At 44.9% G+C, this 14798-nt stretch overlaps 1 protein-coding gene across 1 annotated transcript; it reads right to left on the bottom strand.

Annotated features, from left to right (window-relative positions):
- Window positions 1-2471: 2471 nt before the first annotated feature.
- Window positions 2472-8105, bottom strand: LOC115316278 (putative nuclease HARBI1). Its single transcript, XM_042288378.1, has 5 exons — window positions 7700-8105; window positions 6906-6958; window positions 6539-6692; window positions 4025-4264; window positions 2472-3087 (listed from the first exon to the last, which is right to left on the bottom strand). The coding sequence occupies exons 1-4, from the start codon at window positions 8083-8085 to the stop codon at window positions 4027-4029; spliced, it is 831 nt and encodes a 276-aa protein (XP_042144312.1). The 5' UTR covers window positions 8086-8105; the 3' UTR covers window positions 2472-3087; window positions 4025-4026.
- Between the last annotated feature and the right edge of the window lie 6693 nt (window positions 8106-14798).

The raw sequence follows: 14798 nt of genomic DNA, 5'->3' as shown, positions 1-14798 counted from the left end.
CGGCGAGCATGCTGTGGGAGCAGGGCCACGCCTGACTGGTTTCGTCGAGTTTGAATAACATCACGCACCGCCCTCTGAAGTGGACTTGTTTTATTGAATGCTACAGTCAGCGGGATCTTCAAAACGTATATCCTAGGTAAGTGCCGCGATGTTTCACGAGAAAGTTATGAGATTGTACCGCTATCAAAATTTCATGTCAGCAGAACTTGCGTTGTAATCAACGTCCAGCTTTCTTTTCTTTTTTTCACTTTTAAAACCTACCTCGAGCCCCAATCGCATGTTAGTGCAACAAATCTCTCTCCAAAAAACGGCCTCTAATCGCGGAGTCTGGTTTATAGTACAGTTCGTCGTGTTTTGTATTTGCAGCGCATCCACAACACCGACGACCCCCTTTAGCGACGGTTCAACGAAGGCAAGATGCAAACTAAAAACTTCCCTCAGAAGCAAAGATCCGTTACCTCAACAGAAGCTGCCGGCACGGATGCCGGCACGGCATTCGATCGAACTTCGGTACTGTCGTCTGCGAACTTGTACAACTGGAAAATAAACAAAGCTTCTATCGGAAAAGAAGTGTGCATATTTTCTCTTGCGCTTGTCTTTCTTCAATTTATTTTGTTTCAGATAACTAGATGTCTTATTAGGATTATAAAGAGAGACATAATTACGTAGCAGACGATCACAACCAATCTGAAATCTAAAATGAGTCAGGCGAATGCAAGCATCACCATGAAACGGCAGAGGAATTGGTCATTGGATGAACAATTAGAACTAATTCGGGCAGTGGGGGAGAGGAAACATCAAATTATGGGCAAGTTCAGTGCTACGGTCACGACCCAAACAAAAAGGCAGGCATGGGACGAAATTTACAGAGCCATGGGCTGTTTGCGCACCCCAGACCAGCTACAACAGTGCTGGAGAAACCTCCTAAAAAAGACTAGACAACTCTACAGCTTATTCAAGAAGCATGAACAGCGCACCGGTAAGTTCATTGTGTTCTTAAGTTCAAAAGATATTGCATTGCTTTAGTGATAATACATGAGCAACCAAACCTAGAAACGTGAATGTGGACATTTGTATATTCGTTCACCTTTGCCCTCTGCTGGGAGTCGACTTTTCACCTTCCTTGAACAGCAGCAAAAGCAGTGTTACAGCATCAGAAAACAATTTATTCCAGTTTATGTACAAGTTCTGCACAGGCTGTATGGAACTTGTAAAACAGTTCAGTGGAAGACCCAAAACTTCGGACAAAATATTAAAACAGATTATAAGAGAGCACAATGGTAGAGGCCGACAGGCCAAACTGTAAGAAAGTAAAAATTGCACGATTACACAGTCCACAGTTTCAGCAGTGTTATCTAGCAGTTAATGAATGTTTAAAAGAATGTCTCATGCAGTATTTGTTTATTTTAATTTTCCCATGAAAGTTCCATTTACATACTTGGTTGAACAGTGAACCCCACCTCCTCTGTTTTTGCTCGTAACTCGAGTAAGTAAGAGTCGAGACGAAATTACTACGCCTTAATTCATAGGTGCTGGGCCAAACCCCCACGTCCTGACGCCCCTCGTCGAGGCCGTCCTCGAAGTGATCGGCGAGGACTCGCCCAACCTGTGCGGGTTGGAGGCCACCATAGGTGACACCGAAGAGTAGGTGACTGGTTTCTAGACCCGATTGTGTGAAGAGTAAATGGTTTTAAGGAACCGGTCACAGTAATGCAGAACTGTCGTTCCAGGCGAGGTTCTAAAAGACGAGGACAAATGATGATAAGAAGATGGGCATGTTGCCATTTGAATGGCATTACTGCCGAGTGCTTTTATATAAAGACCAGAGGCCGGATGCCCGAAACTTTCTTACAACAAAGTTACAAACTTTTGAGTATTCCCGAAGCAAAATGTTTGTAAGTTTTGCGCAAGTTCTGACGAAATCCGTAGCTTGCGCAAAACTTACGATCTTTGTGCTTCGGGAATACTTAAAAGTTCGTAAATTTGTCATAAGATAAATCTACTAACTTTTTTGTCGTAAGGAAGTTCCGGGAATCTGGCTTCAGTTCTATTTCAACAACAAAAGCTCAAAGGCGGTTCGAAATATAAGTCACGAAACCGTCTTCCAGAGTGCACTCTAAGATCTGACGAGGCACCAGCGCTACCACATTTCTAATTATTTTCAACAAGGCTGAAACAGTTTCACCGAAGCTACAAATTCATGCAATAACACGGCATGCAATGAGAAATCAGGTGGTAAAGCTGTTTATTACCATCTTATAGAAATTAAATGCAACAAAGTGGCAATGGCTTTTCTTTAATGCTAACTGTAGCACGCTTTCAATATGCAAATTAAAAGATCACACACAGTACAACCATCCTGTTGCTTGTTTTACCAACTTAGGAAAATTGGCTCAAACATTAACTTCATTCTGGTCAAGAAGTTAACTACCCCCATGATGGTAACCTGTGTGAGTGAAATCAGTACCAGTGAAGCTATGTGCTGTAATGTTTGAAGTTGTCCTATAAATGTGCAGTGCATTGTGGTTTGACTGGACATGTGACCACTAAATTTATGAACTGTTAATCGCATAGCTACACAGCTGCATTCTAACCTTTAGAATGCAGCTGTGTGCTCTTCACAACCAAATGCACATTTTCCTACACCATGTACTGGGCAATTGTGCAAGAAGTAACAACACTGCGCTCCGACCTCAAGCCTGTGCGTCAGTGTATAAACCAACTTGGCTCACAAACTTTGTCCTCTGTACCAACCCGTATGAATGAATTTTGGCGCAGCATCGGTGTCTTTATCAGGGTTACAAACTTTGCACAGTGTGTTCTCTTTGCCCATGCTGACAAGAACAAAACCTGACCACTTTTTACACATGAATTTGTCGCAGTGACAGCTCCAGGGGAATAGATCCACAGCCTGGTCCCTCTGGGAGCGGAGCAAGTGCGGCAGTGCTGCACGAGAGTCGGCCGCTGGAGGCGGTGCAGCGGGCTCCAACAAATGTGCCATACAGCCGACGTTGGTGCCGGGAGGCTTCACAGCGCTTCTTGCAGGAGACAGAAAGGCAGCAGCAGCTCGAGGGAGCTAATCTCCTGCTGGAGAAGGAGAGCACAGAAATGGTTAAGCAAGCTGCCACGGCAACAATTGCAGCAGCAACTGCTGCCGAGGAGTTCTACCAGCAGTCAAAAAAATTACTAGAGGACCAAAAAAATTTAATTCAACTGGAAACACAGCGTGCAGAATTGGAAATCAAATTGCTAAAAAAACAATTAGGAGAAGAGTAAACATTGACATATTACGCTGTTTTTAATTTTCATTTTGAATGTATATATATATGACAAAGCCAACACAGCTGCTGATAAATAAAATCCATTTTACTTGCAACTGTATATTTCTAGATTCAGATCTGCTATACTCTGTCTCGTCCTACGATGGACTAAAGCCCAATGCTACACGCCGCCGGGTCCAATCACGAGCCTGTTTGAAACCATGTGGTATATTTGCTCCGTCAAACATATCGGTGCGCCGAAACGTGTCATGCGAAGACAAGTTTTTCATCTGCTTATCGAGAACTAACGGCGGCTCCGCCTGCTTGCAGGGTTTTTGCTCTAGTTCCTTGTCACAGCACGAATAGTTGCGACGCTCAAGGAATCTTGACTGCTGATCCATCTCCGTGTGCTCTGTCCGTACCGCCGTCAGCCTCGTATGCGCCTCAGTTGCCGCTAAGACTAAAAGCCTGCCTTGCATGTACTCATCGGAAGATCTTCTGGCTAATTTTATCATTTGCCTAATTTATCTTCGTATCTCCCTGAACCATAGCCTATGGTATTCGTGTTCCCGCTGCGCCGGGGTAATCGGCAGCAGTAGTCAAGCGTAATATGTGGGGACGGCGTGGGCGAAAATTCCACTCTCTTCCAACCTAACGCAGAAACAACATTTGGTATTCCAATGTTTGATCAATTAAAAACAAGCAGAATGCACTGGTACTCAAGACCATGCAAAGCAGCATGTGCAATATATTGGTATACTTACGCTCAACCGAAGAACTGGCTGACGATGGCATCCCGAGCCTCGTTGCTTTCATCACGGCCCGCTGCCACGGGCTCGACGGGAACCTCTTCGGGGAGGACAGTCCTTGGCATGCTGCAGGGGTATGTCTTGGCCAGGTTGTGCAGGACACAGCAGGCAACAGTGATGTCGCAGCATCTCTCTGGCTGCATCCTCAACTCAGCATGGAGGCAATGAAATCTCCGCTTGAGCTGGCCTATTGTCCTGCACAGTGTATAAATAGAGCAAGATCTGTTATCCTTTTGAAGTGGTTTATAAGAACATCTAATGAGATCGGCATGCGATGTCTATCATCGCTCTAGCCCATCGAAAACATGGTATTATGCCTAATAGTTAATATTTTTGTTGGAATATTTTAACATAGTAATGAAATGCAGATTTTGTTAAAGATTTCAGTGATGTGATTGGTCTGAGTCATTTTGGAGCAGCCCTTGGAGCAGTCAAAGGTCAATTATGGTGCAACAAAAAGAACTTTTGTAGCATAAGCGCACATTCATTTTTATTGATACCAATGCAAACATCACGTCAAGATTAATTTTTCGGCCTGTCCAACTAAAGGGCAAAGTCTACGTTGCCTTCTCACATACGTTCAAACCTTTGTTAGCATCAACTGCGCAGCAAGAGTTCCTCAAACACAAAACTATAGCGTTCAGTTGCGTGGAGAAGCACCATGACAGGGTAACAAAAAGGTGAGTGATGAAGGACAGCACAAACTCCTTTAAATGGTTATTTTAGGTACTGAATGCCACTAAATTAGTACAATAACATTGGTCACATAAACTGATGTTTCCTTCAAGTTCTAGAGGTTGTAATAAAACTGCAATTTATAAATGAGATAAAAAAACAAAGCAATTATCATTTGATTATCAACATAAATTACATTTTATCTGTAGAACTTCAGAGCAAAAACGGCATGTGAACGAAACTTAAAAACAAACCCGCCGAACTCATTCAGGCTCTTCCTGAGATTTCATCCACTGCTCCTGTCAATTTAGTTCTAATCTACTCGCACCTACAGAAAATTGATAGCTAAACAAATGAGTTGGCATAAATAAATAAACATGCATAAGAGCATATATAAATGCTCTTGCAATACCAAAGTACCCTTACTAAATCTCGAAATTGGAAAAGGTGCCGCCGGGATCTTGTAATCCATCATATTTACGAGCCGAAGTTGTGTTCAGGAATTGTGTTGAGTCTCACTTTGGAGGAGAGCTTTCTCCTTAACACAGGGTCCGCTGCAGAGAAGCAAGACATACAAAGTTGCGATGCCTACTCCGTGGTGTTTGCTTCTTTGCAGTACACCGGTGCGTGGTGAAAAGCGCATTCAACGACACTATAGTCCGTTGCAACCTAAGAACGAAGGGCGAGGTTAAGAAGGGTTGGGGAGGAGGAAGCAGGCGGAACGCTAAAGAGAGAAGGAGGTTTCCCCCTCTCTTCTCTAGCGTTCCGTCTGCTTCCTCCTCCCCGGCCTGTCTTACCCTCGCCCTTCGTTCTTAGGTTGCAACGGACTATAGCTAACCCTCCAGAATGAACAGACGACTAACATAAAAATTATTGCGAAACTTCCAGATATTGCCTGTCATTCATACGAAATGTGATGGAATGGTATTGTATACGAGACTATAATCAAAAGTTTTGAAAACCTGAAAACTTGCGTAAGCATATCGTGACAGTCCGGCCGGGCAGCGAAGCCCGAGCTATTATATTTTCAGTATTATTAAAATGAAAATAAGTTTTGGTGCTACGTTGGTGCAAATTTCTCACATTTTTGTTAAATGTAGCAGGACGTAGCAGGGTAATCACTTTGGCGCAAATGGCGCAGCAATCCCATCACAGATATAATGAAAATGTTCTTCGCAAAAACTTGCAAGGAAAATTGCAGTTTGAGATAAGCAGTATTTAATAAGATATGCTTGAATAAGTCTGTACACAAACTGTCTAAAAACAAAACCTGCCTAAGCCAGTGTTTTTTTTTTCTAAGAATTGCTTTACATTTAGGCAATATAGAGTAACAAAAAAAATTAACTGCTATTGTTTGAAATGTGTAAACAGCTAGTAAAAACCTGTAGGTTAATAAACCCAGTCATACAGGAAGGATATGTTTCAGAGAAGTTCTAACTTCTATTCTGGAGTTTATACAGAAAAGAGCAAATGAAATATAACAATTATTGTGACATATAGAGTTCACTGGCTAATGGTTGAATTTTGTGAATTGATGTTCTTCATTCCCACAATGCTGGCTAACCTTAGAATAAACATTTCAGGCTATGGCAGTAGGTTATAGCCCGTAGTATAAATAAGGTATAGTAGAGATACGCCTTCCTCTCCTTGCTTCTGAGCAGCCGTAGCCTACTATGCAAGAACATAAAAATGGCAACAAATGTAAAGCTCAGGCACAACCACATAAAAAAGGTTAGGTGCCTCAAGGTACCGAAACACTGAACCGTCGAACCAGGACGCATAGCCTGGCTTTACCGTTCCACGATGCTCCTCGTTGTGCTATGTGACGCATTGTAGGCGACCTCCGCTGCTGATGACGGAGACAGGAAGGGCGTCATCAGCCATGGCTTGCAGGTGTAGCCGCTGTCTCCAAGCAGTAGGCCCTCGTAAACGCCATCGGCCAGCTTGCCTGACAACGAGCCCTCGGTGAATATCCTAGAGTCGTGGGTGCTTCCAGGCCATTTTGCAACCACATTGCGGATACGGTAAAAGACGTCAACCACTAACTGTACATTTATTGAATGGTACAGATGGCGGTTAACGTACACCTCCTCATGCACTTGTGGTGCCTGTATCCGAATGTGAGTGCCATCAACAGCACCCACGACCGAAGGAAACCCACCGATCTCAAAGAAGGCCTGTTGTAAGGCATGACCCTCAGCTTCACCTGGCCACCTGCATTGTAGATGGATTTGAGTGAGTCTGTAGCACTATGACATTAACAGTGACAGTTTTGTTGTTATGATCACATGCTTCAAAATAACACAGCTATCATTCATCGTCATCAATAGTGAGCAATAAAAGCCTCGTCTGCACAATGACAGTACTCAGTAGCCGCAAGACTAGCTCAGTAGCAACAAGTGCATAGTTGGGAGTGCAGAAACCAGGCTGTTTGTAAATGTCTGCACTCCTACTTTATTTGTAGATTAGCTGAATTTGCACCTGCACCAATAATAGGTACTAAGGGAGTCATTTTGTACACTCCAGTTGGTTCGTGTAATTTTACTGCCCAGTTCACTGGTCTGCATGTCACGCTCATTACCAAAAAACAAATATCGAGTGCTGAAGCAACACTTCTAATGATCCTTTAGGGAGGTACCAGTATACGTGGGGATCGATGCGCTGGCAGATATTCAGGCTAGCAAGCCTACAGTTTAGGAAACAAAAACGAAAGGGTCATTGCGCAGGTGGTGCGCCGTAAATAAATTGCAGAATAGGTGTGCGGAGAAGACCACCTTTAACGAATTCGGGGGTTTCAGCGAACACAATTCACGCACCGAAATTTCTATACAAAGGGTTTCTGAAATAATGGTGATTGCTCATCGAGCAATCTAGGCCCAGGCTTTTTTTCTCGGAAAACTGGCCTGCACATGCGCCTAATATCGGGACGCACCAGAGATGCTCCAGACCACTTACCCTATGAAGTCTTGGGCACGACGTGCCAAGGCCTGAGTCACCCGCCTCACAGTCCGCGAAGCAGTGGAGACGTGCACACGGATGTAGTCCCCTGCGGTGATGAGGAAGTTCCCCGTGGCGTAGAACTGTAAGGCGACAATGACCTGCTGCTCTGCAGAGAGGGCGCGGCTGCGACGCGTCGGCCGCTCCAAGTCCGGGCGCAGTGTGTCGGCGAGGAACACAATGCCCGCGCGACCGAATCGAAAGCGCTCCTGCAGTTCGTCCTCATCGAACTCCTCCAAAGGGTTCAAGCGGTCACGGAACACACGCTGCCGTCCCATCATCACAACAGCGTACTGGGCGAACACGCGCTCTCTTCGATGTCGGCGTCGCGTCACAGTCGACATTGCGTCCCTTATCTTCACCAATCCGTCTGCAAATCAGTTGTCAGTCAGTCCGGTAGTCAGTCGGCCAGCGAGTCGGAGGGTCGGTTGGGCAAACGGCAGGAGAAGACAAACAGTGAAAATCAGGTGATAACTAAAGCGCGGGAAACGTGCGTCGCAAAACACGGAGAACAAAACAACCAAAAACAACGAATCTATAAAGACCGTTGCCAGACCCGAAATCAACGCTGCAAACTTATGCTGTGTTTGGCGGCACAATAGATGCATCAAGATATTTATTATTTTTTTAAAGTACATATATATTTTCATGCATAAAAAGAAACATTGTGATACGATGTTGTTTTTATTTTTCTTAATAAAGACAAAACTAGCAAAAACGTTTCTTAAAAGGCTATTGTTTGCTTCGACCGGAAGGTGGCGGGAGCTACCGCATAATAATAAAACACGGAGAAATTGTGCGTTGAGTTTTTGTCGAACGCGGCTAGGTACTCGGATGTACCTAGGTAGGGAAACGCGGTTAACTTTTAACCGCGGTTAGAGTTAACCAGCTTCGAGCAAACGGGCCCAGGTGTTTAAATTAGGATTACACAAATAATATTCCACATCTCGCGAATCCGAAGACGAAGAGTTGTTTAGTAGTGCTTTGTGAATTTGAATCACATGTAAGCCTAAATTTTTCGGAATTGAGCGGAGTTGCCCTTTAACTACGTTCAATGGTTCCCGTGCAACTAAGGTATAGTTGGCAGAAAATACTAAACATCTAAGCGTAACTGAGGTTTAGGACAGCCGTTGGGCACCCTTAACCGCATTTAATTGTAACTAAGGTATAGATGGTAGTAACTGCCAAACATATAAGCGCAGCTGAGGCTTCTGATGCCTCATAGGGCACCCTGACCTCAGTCACTCTAAACTGCGGTTAAGAGCTCCCGTGTAACGAAGGTATAGTTGGCAGTAACTGCTAAACATTTAGGCGTAACTGAGGTTTAGGATGTCCGTCGGGCACCCTTGAGCGCACTTACGTCTGACCTCAGTCACACTTAACCCCGGTTAAGAGCGCCTTCGTAACTGAAGTACAGTTGACAATATCTGCTGAACATTTCGGCGTAACAGGTTGAGGATGCCCGTTCGGCACCCTTAACTGTCTTTAGACCTTCTGGGAACAATGTGTTCCCCACATCTTTATCTAGGCCTGGCTCAGGCAGGCCGTGGGGCGTTGCCATGTGGGGGCGCGTCCCGTATGCGAGTCGAGGCTGTATTTCCTTGTGGACGGCTTTCCCTCGCCCTTCTCGGGTGATTTGCCGAAGGCACACCCCTCAGGATCAGGACTTGGACGCGTCCGCCCCTCCGGGGAGCCAACCTACATCTGACTCACCCCGGGCGCGTCTATTCCCGCAGGCTATATCGGCCCAAATTCAATGGCACGGACTCTTGCTGGGTGAGGCTCTGCTCGACGGAGCCTTCTTTTCTTCTTCTGATCCTCAACCTCCGTGATACTTTCAATAGTGGCAGCGCCGACTCCGACTGGCGATCCTGTCAAAAAACACAGCGCCATCATCTCCAACATTGTTGACCCCCAGGGCAAGCGTGTGGCTTTATCGTCAATAAACGCGTCTTTATCCGGACCGAAAGAACCTCCTGTGTGTCTCAGGGCCGGTTGCACCAACGCCGCTTACCTTAACCCAAAGCGGCACTTTCCTAAGCCGGCTTAGCGCCCTAAACCGAGCTCAGGTAAGCACGGGTTTAAATTCTGGTTGCACCGACGTTAAGCCGGCCTTACAGAAGCGCCCCTAGATAAACGCTGGATTTGCGTAGGGAATCTAGGGACAAACAGAGCGAACTAGGGAACGCTCAGAGAAACGAATACTATTGGCGAAGAGAAATCACGTGATGTAAAAAAAAAGAAAAAACTGCCGTAGTAGTCGTCGTTGGCGTCTGCTTTTCGCTGTTTTTCTTCGGTGAGTAACAAATTAAAGGTCTCCAAATTCAATCATTTTTTCGTTTAACTTTCAATAACAGAAGTCAAAGCTTCAAATAAACACGAATGCTCTTTACATCTGTGATTGTGTGTTTAATATCGGTTGATAACAGGATATTTTGACAGTGGTAGTAGTTTTCGTGCTCACATTTTGAGGTGAAGGAGTCATCGGGGACTCTACTCGCTACATCGCTGAAGACAAAACATCATCGATATAAGTAGGCAGGTAAGATGACTACTAAAATCAAGTCAAGCCTGAGACCGATGAAGTTCAAAACAGTGACAAACTCGCCACGGCAGCTGCGAAAATGGCCGGAAATCGTCGAACAGAAGTCGTCGAGAGGTCAGGTCACGAGACCTTGCATCGACGGTACTCGTTGCTATCAGCAAGGTGACAGAACTCCACTGTACCGTCGTTGAACATCCGCTGCAGCCTGAAACGGACTTCAGTTTCACACTGTCGAGTTCAGAAAAAAAAACTCCCACTAGGGGTACTATTCTGGTCGCAAACGGGTACCTTTCGAGTTGTGACGTATCGAGAAAGAAGGGGCGGAGCCTCAAACTAGAATGATTCTTGTTTGAGGCTCCGCCCCAACGTCCGGGTTCACGCACGCGGTCAGCTAGAATCTGACGATGCCCTACGTCGCGGTGACGTGTCCACCCAGTTGGGGCGAAGAAATCCCTGCATTTCCCCCTGTTCTTTTTGTTATCTTTTTCCTTTCTTCCGGGACTTAGAACGAGCGAATAACAGAGAAAAGGCTACCTTCCGGAAAATGGAAGGAAACAGAGAAAAATAATATTATCCTTTTATAAAATACGAAAGATTATTTCAATAATTACGACGTAAAGTAAATTTAGCTAAGATATCTCAGCTTGTTTTCTCGAAGTCTTTCGCTACGGTCTTTGAAAACAAACATGGCGAAAACCGCGGTAACGACCTTGTGGTGTTTGTGTCTCGTTTGAGTCGTTGCTTTCCCTGCTTCTGCACGATACGGATGGCATTACGAGAAAAAAAAATATTACGTGAAGGTGCGCTGCGACACCGATCATCCTTCGTGAAGCCGCCGTGAACATAAACTGCAAATGAAATTTCTTGTTTGCCAGTGAAGGAGACTTCAAATGGATACAGAGCTGACGACGACTCTGTGGTAGCAGAGCTGGCCAAATTACTCATATTTTGTAATTAAATTACATTACTAATTACTTTGCTGAAAATTGCTTAAATGTAATTAAATTACATTACAAATTACCACAGCCAGAAAGTAATTAATTACCATTACAAATTACTCTTAAAAGTAATGACATTACTTTCGCATTACTTTTTGTATACTTTTAAATATAAAGGAGCTATTGGTAACTTCCTTTTACAGATAACTTTATTTACATTATTTACACAGTTCATGGCACGCACCTAGAACTCTCTGTTGCATGTTTACCGATGGACAGAGGAACGCACGCGACTGATCCGTTTCCCACCCCAACTCGGACAACTATTTTTGGAGATGACTGAGGACCCTACGCGGATTGTCTTTGGGAGGGGGAGAACAATTATCATTGTTCGCAAAATCGCGTCGAGGGCCGTTCCACCAGACGCCTTAGTTCGACATACTTCCCCTCCTTCGTTTCCCGTGAATGTCGAGCAGAAAAGCTTGAATGGAAGGCACTTACCAGCCCTGTTTCTCACAGTGGAAGATAACACAGAGAGGGTACGCAGTATGCATCAGAAAAAGTAAGCGGAAACTTTCAAGAGGGGCCAGAAAACGTTGAATGCAAAACCGCAAAACATAGGTAGAGAATCGCGCTAAGCGGGTTTTCACAGTTCAAGAGAGTGGCAGAGAATAGAGAGTTTTAGTAGATCGTGTTTTCAGGCCACGCTAATCGTAACGGGAGCTCGCGCTGCCACTTCGATGCATGCTAACAAGCGCGCGCTCGTAACGGTAGCGGGCCTTTGAAAACGATCTACTAAAACTCCCTAATGTCTAGCTGATAGCGGGCGCGAGCGTCGCACCAGCCGCGTTAGCATCAGCAACATAGCGGCGGCCAAAGAGCGTTTTTGGAAAGGTGTAGAGGAAAAAAAAAAAAGTAAAATAAAAAGAAAAGCGCTCTTGTGTATTGTGGACACAAAAAATATGCCTGGTGCGAAAAAGTAATTAGGTAATTTAATTACAATTACCGTCGCAGGAGTAATTCTTACATTACTAAATTACCTGCTACAAAAAGTAATGAATTACATTACTAATTACTGGAACAAGTAATTAAATTACTGTAATTTCATTACAGTAATTGCACTACTGCCAGCTCTGTGTGGTAGTATATGGCAAGTCATGAGGTCGACGCAGAGTGCAACGGTTGTGAGCATTGTGTGGATGATGCAGGAAAGTTTCTTCGGGCAGTTTTAATAATGCTTTGCTCCTTTGCTCACTGCAGTGATTATGCCGGTATAGTCTCCATTAGCCATGCTCTTCTCTTTCGGCGCTGAAGAAATGCACGCGACGGCATAATCTCTGGCAGTCTTTTTTACTTGATTTTATTTGCAGAATAGCTCGTGCAAAAAAAAAAAAAAAAAAAAAACCGCTTTTACGTTTTTACACGTCCCTACATAGGTACCTCGCTTTCCCATTGGCTTCATTGCGCGTGACGATTCAACGACATTTGCCATGGAAACGTTCGTGAAACTAGAAAGCCTATGTTTGCCGCTAACAGTCATTTTTCGAGTTCGGGTTGTGACGACAAAATGACGTAAGAACAAGAATGCACTGGCCTATTTGCATTGTTTTAACTCGACAACCGTACCCTTGGCGAGTTAAACACGAAAGAACATGGCCGCGATGCTCGTCGGATCGACCGCGGCTGGGGTTTGACATGCGATCGGTCACTTGATCAACGCGCACACGAATACTTTCGTGCTGTTGGATGAGCCCATTCGGCGGCAGGACCGGGTCGAAGAGCACAGTGAGCTGGCGTTTAACGTCTCCGATGTAACGCTTGGCGAGATGCAAGACTTGGCTTCTATTTGTGCCGGTGTTATGAAGCTTGAAAGTGGTGGTGTTGTTGTGGCTCGTACGGTAGCGTTGCTGAGATTATGAAGACGGTAATAGACCTTTATTCAGCGTTGCCGTGCATTAAGGTTCAAAACCTCACCTTGACACAAAGGGAACCACGTTTCCGTGAGCACGGAGGCAGCAGCCAACGGTCTGAGAAAGAATTTTGCCGCCGCCACGACCGCCAGCGATCGCCCCAACGGCAAGAAAACAAACGGCAAGCTCATTCAGGTGAGGTTTGTGTAGTGCTGACTACTGATTCATCGGACGACAAAGGTGAATGATGTAAAACGCAACATAAGTTTGCCAGCGTTTTGCAAAACGAATTCGTTTCGTTGAAAATTTAATTTGTGGAATTCGTTAACGCCTTGAAACTTTGACGGGGACTGCATTGTGAACGCAGGCTTCACACAAGTGTTTTCTACAGTGTGTGCTTTGGCTGCATGCATATAAAGACGAAAACACTGCCTATATGGTGCATAAAATAAAATAAATTTCGTTTATCTTGGTAATGTTGACTATCTATTGAGCGCTGTTGATAGTAGTGGCGTAGCCAGGAACTTCTAAGGGGTTGAGGATGGAGCGGGGTTGAGGTAGCTGGGATGTTTATGACTTGGGGTGCGGGGGGGATGGTGTCGGAATTTGTGTGTATATTCTAGGGCCCGCCGGATTTGGGGAGGGAAGGAGCGAAGCCCCATAAACCCCCCCCCCTCGCCCCACCCCCTCCCCCTCTGGCTTTGCCACATAAGGGGAGCATCCTACATTCACAGGCTGCTATAAGCATGTGCATAGCCACTGAGCTCGTACCACAATGGCAAGATAGTTGCTGACATTCTTCACGTTACGTAGCAGTTCTTTCTTTAGTACATATGCTCGCTTTTCCTTCACACATCTACACTGCCTCCGCTTGTCGTTTATGCTTGATGGTGATAAGCCAACAGTGCGTATTCGCTCTGCATCACAGGCAAATTTCAAAAATCCAGCTCACACTACTCTTTAATTTCAATGAGTTACTGTCACTTTTGAAACGACAATCTATTTAATTGCTATAATAACCTTTACATTTAACACACGTGTGTTGAATGTAGGAGAATTCTATTTTTATTGTTTTTCTTGGTCACGAAGATGACAACCATCCACAAGACACTGGCTAAATTTCTCGTCTACAGTGGGTAACAATGTTACCATACTCTGTCAGACTAAACTGCTGCTGTCTAGACAAGTAACGGTTCATTTTAGGACAGACCTGTTCGTAGTTTATTGCAGGGCATCGAAAAGTGCTCTGATGACTTTCCGATGACTGACTTGCAATTCCAGCAGCTTGGCGTGAAAAGGTAAACTATCTAATTGATACAACAAAATGCCATCAGCAACCAATCCAGATTTTATTGCGTGATTGACAGTAGCTACAGACCGCAACAAATTGTCAACTGAAGACAGGTACTAAGCGTGCACTAACTTCGAAGCGGTAGAAACCCTGAAGTTTAAACGTCAACTTACCACCATGTTGTTAATGGCAAAATGGTGTTTGCGGCAAAGCGTTCGAGTCCCTCAGAATGGTGACGGTCTCCTTCAGACCGATGATGACGGTGACGAAGGTTTAGTTAGAGTCTAAGTTTAGTCAACGCACCCGTCGACGTCGGTGTGCTTGTCATGGTGGCGACGAAAGCCTTCTTTCGCACATGCCTCAGCTGCCTCGG

Source organism: Ixodes scapularis, unplaced genomic scaffold (genome assembly GCF_016920785.2).
Source record: "Ixodes scapularis isolate PalLabHiFi unplaced genomic scaffold, ASM1692078v2 ptg002543l_1__unscaffolded, whole genome shotgun sequence".
In the NCBI taxonomy this organism is placed as follows: Eukaryota; Metazoa; Arthropoda; class Arachnida; order Ixodida; family Ixodidae; genus Ixodes; species Ixodes scapularis.
This window is presented reverse-complemented; position numbering and strand designations above follow the sequence as displayed.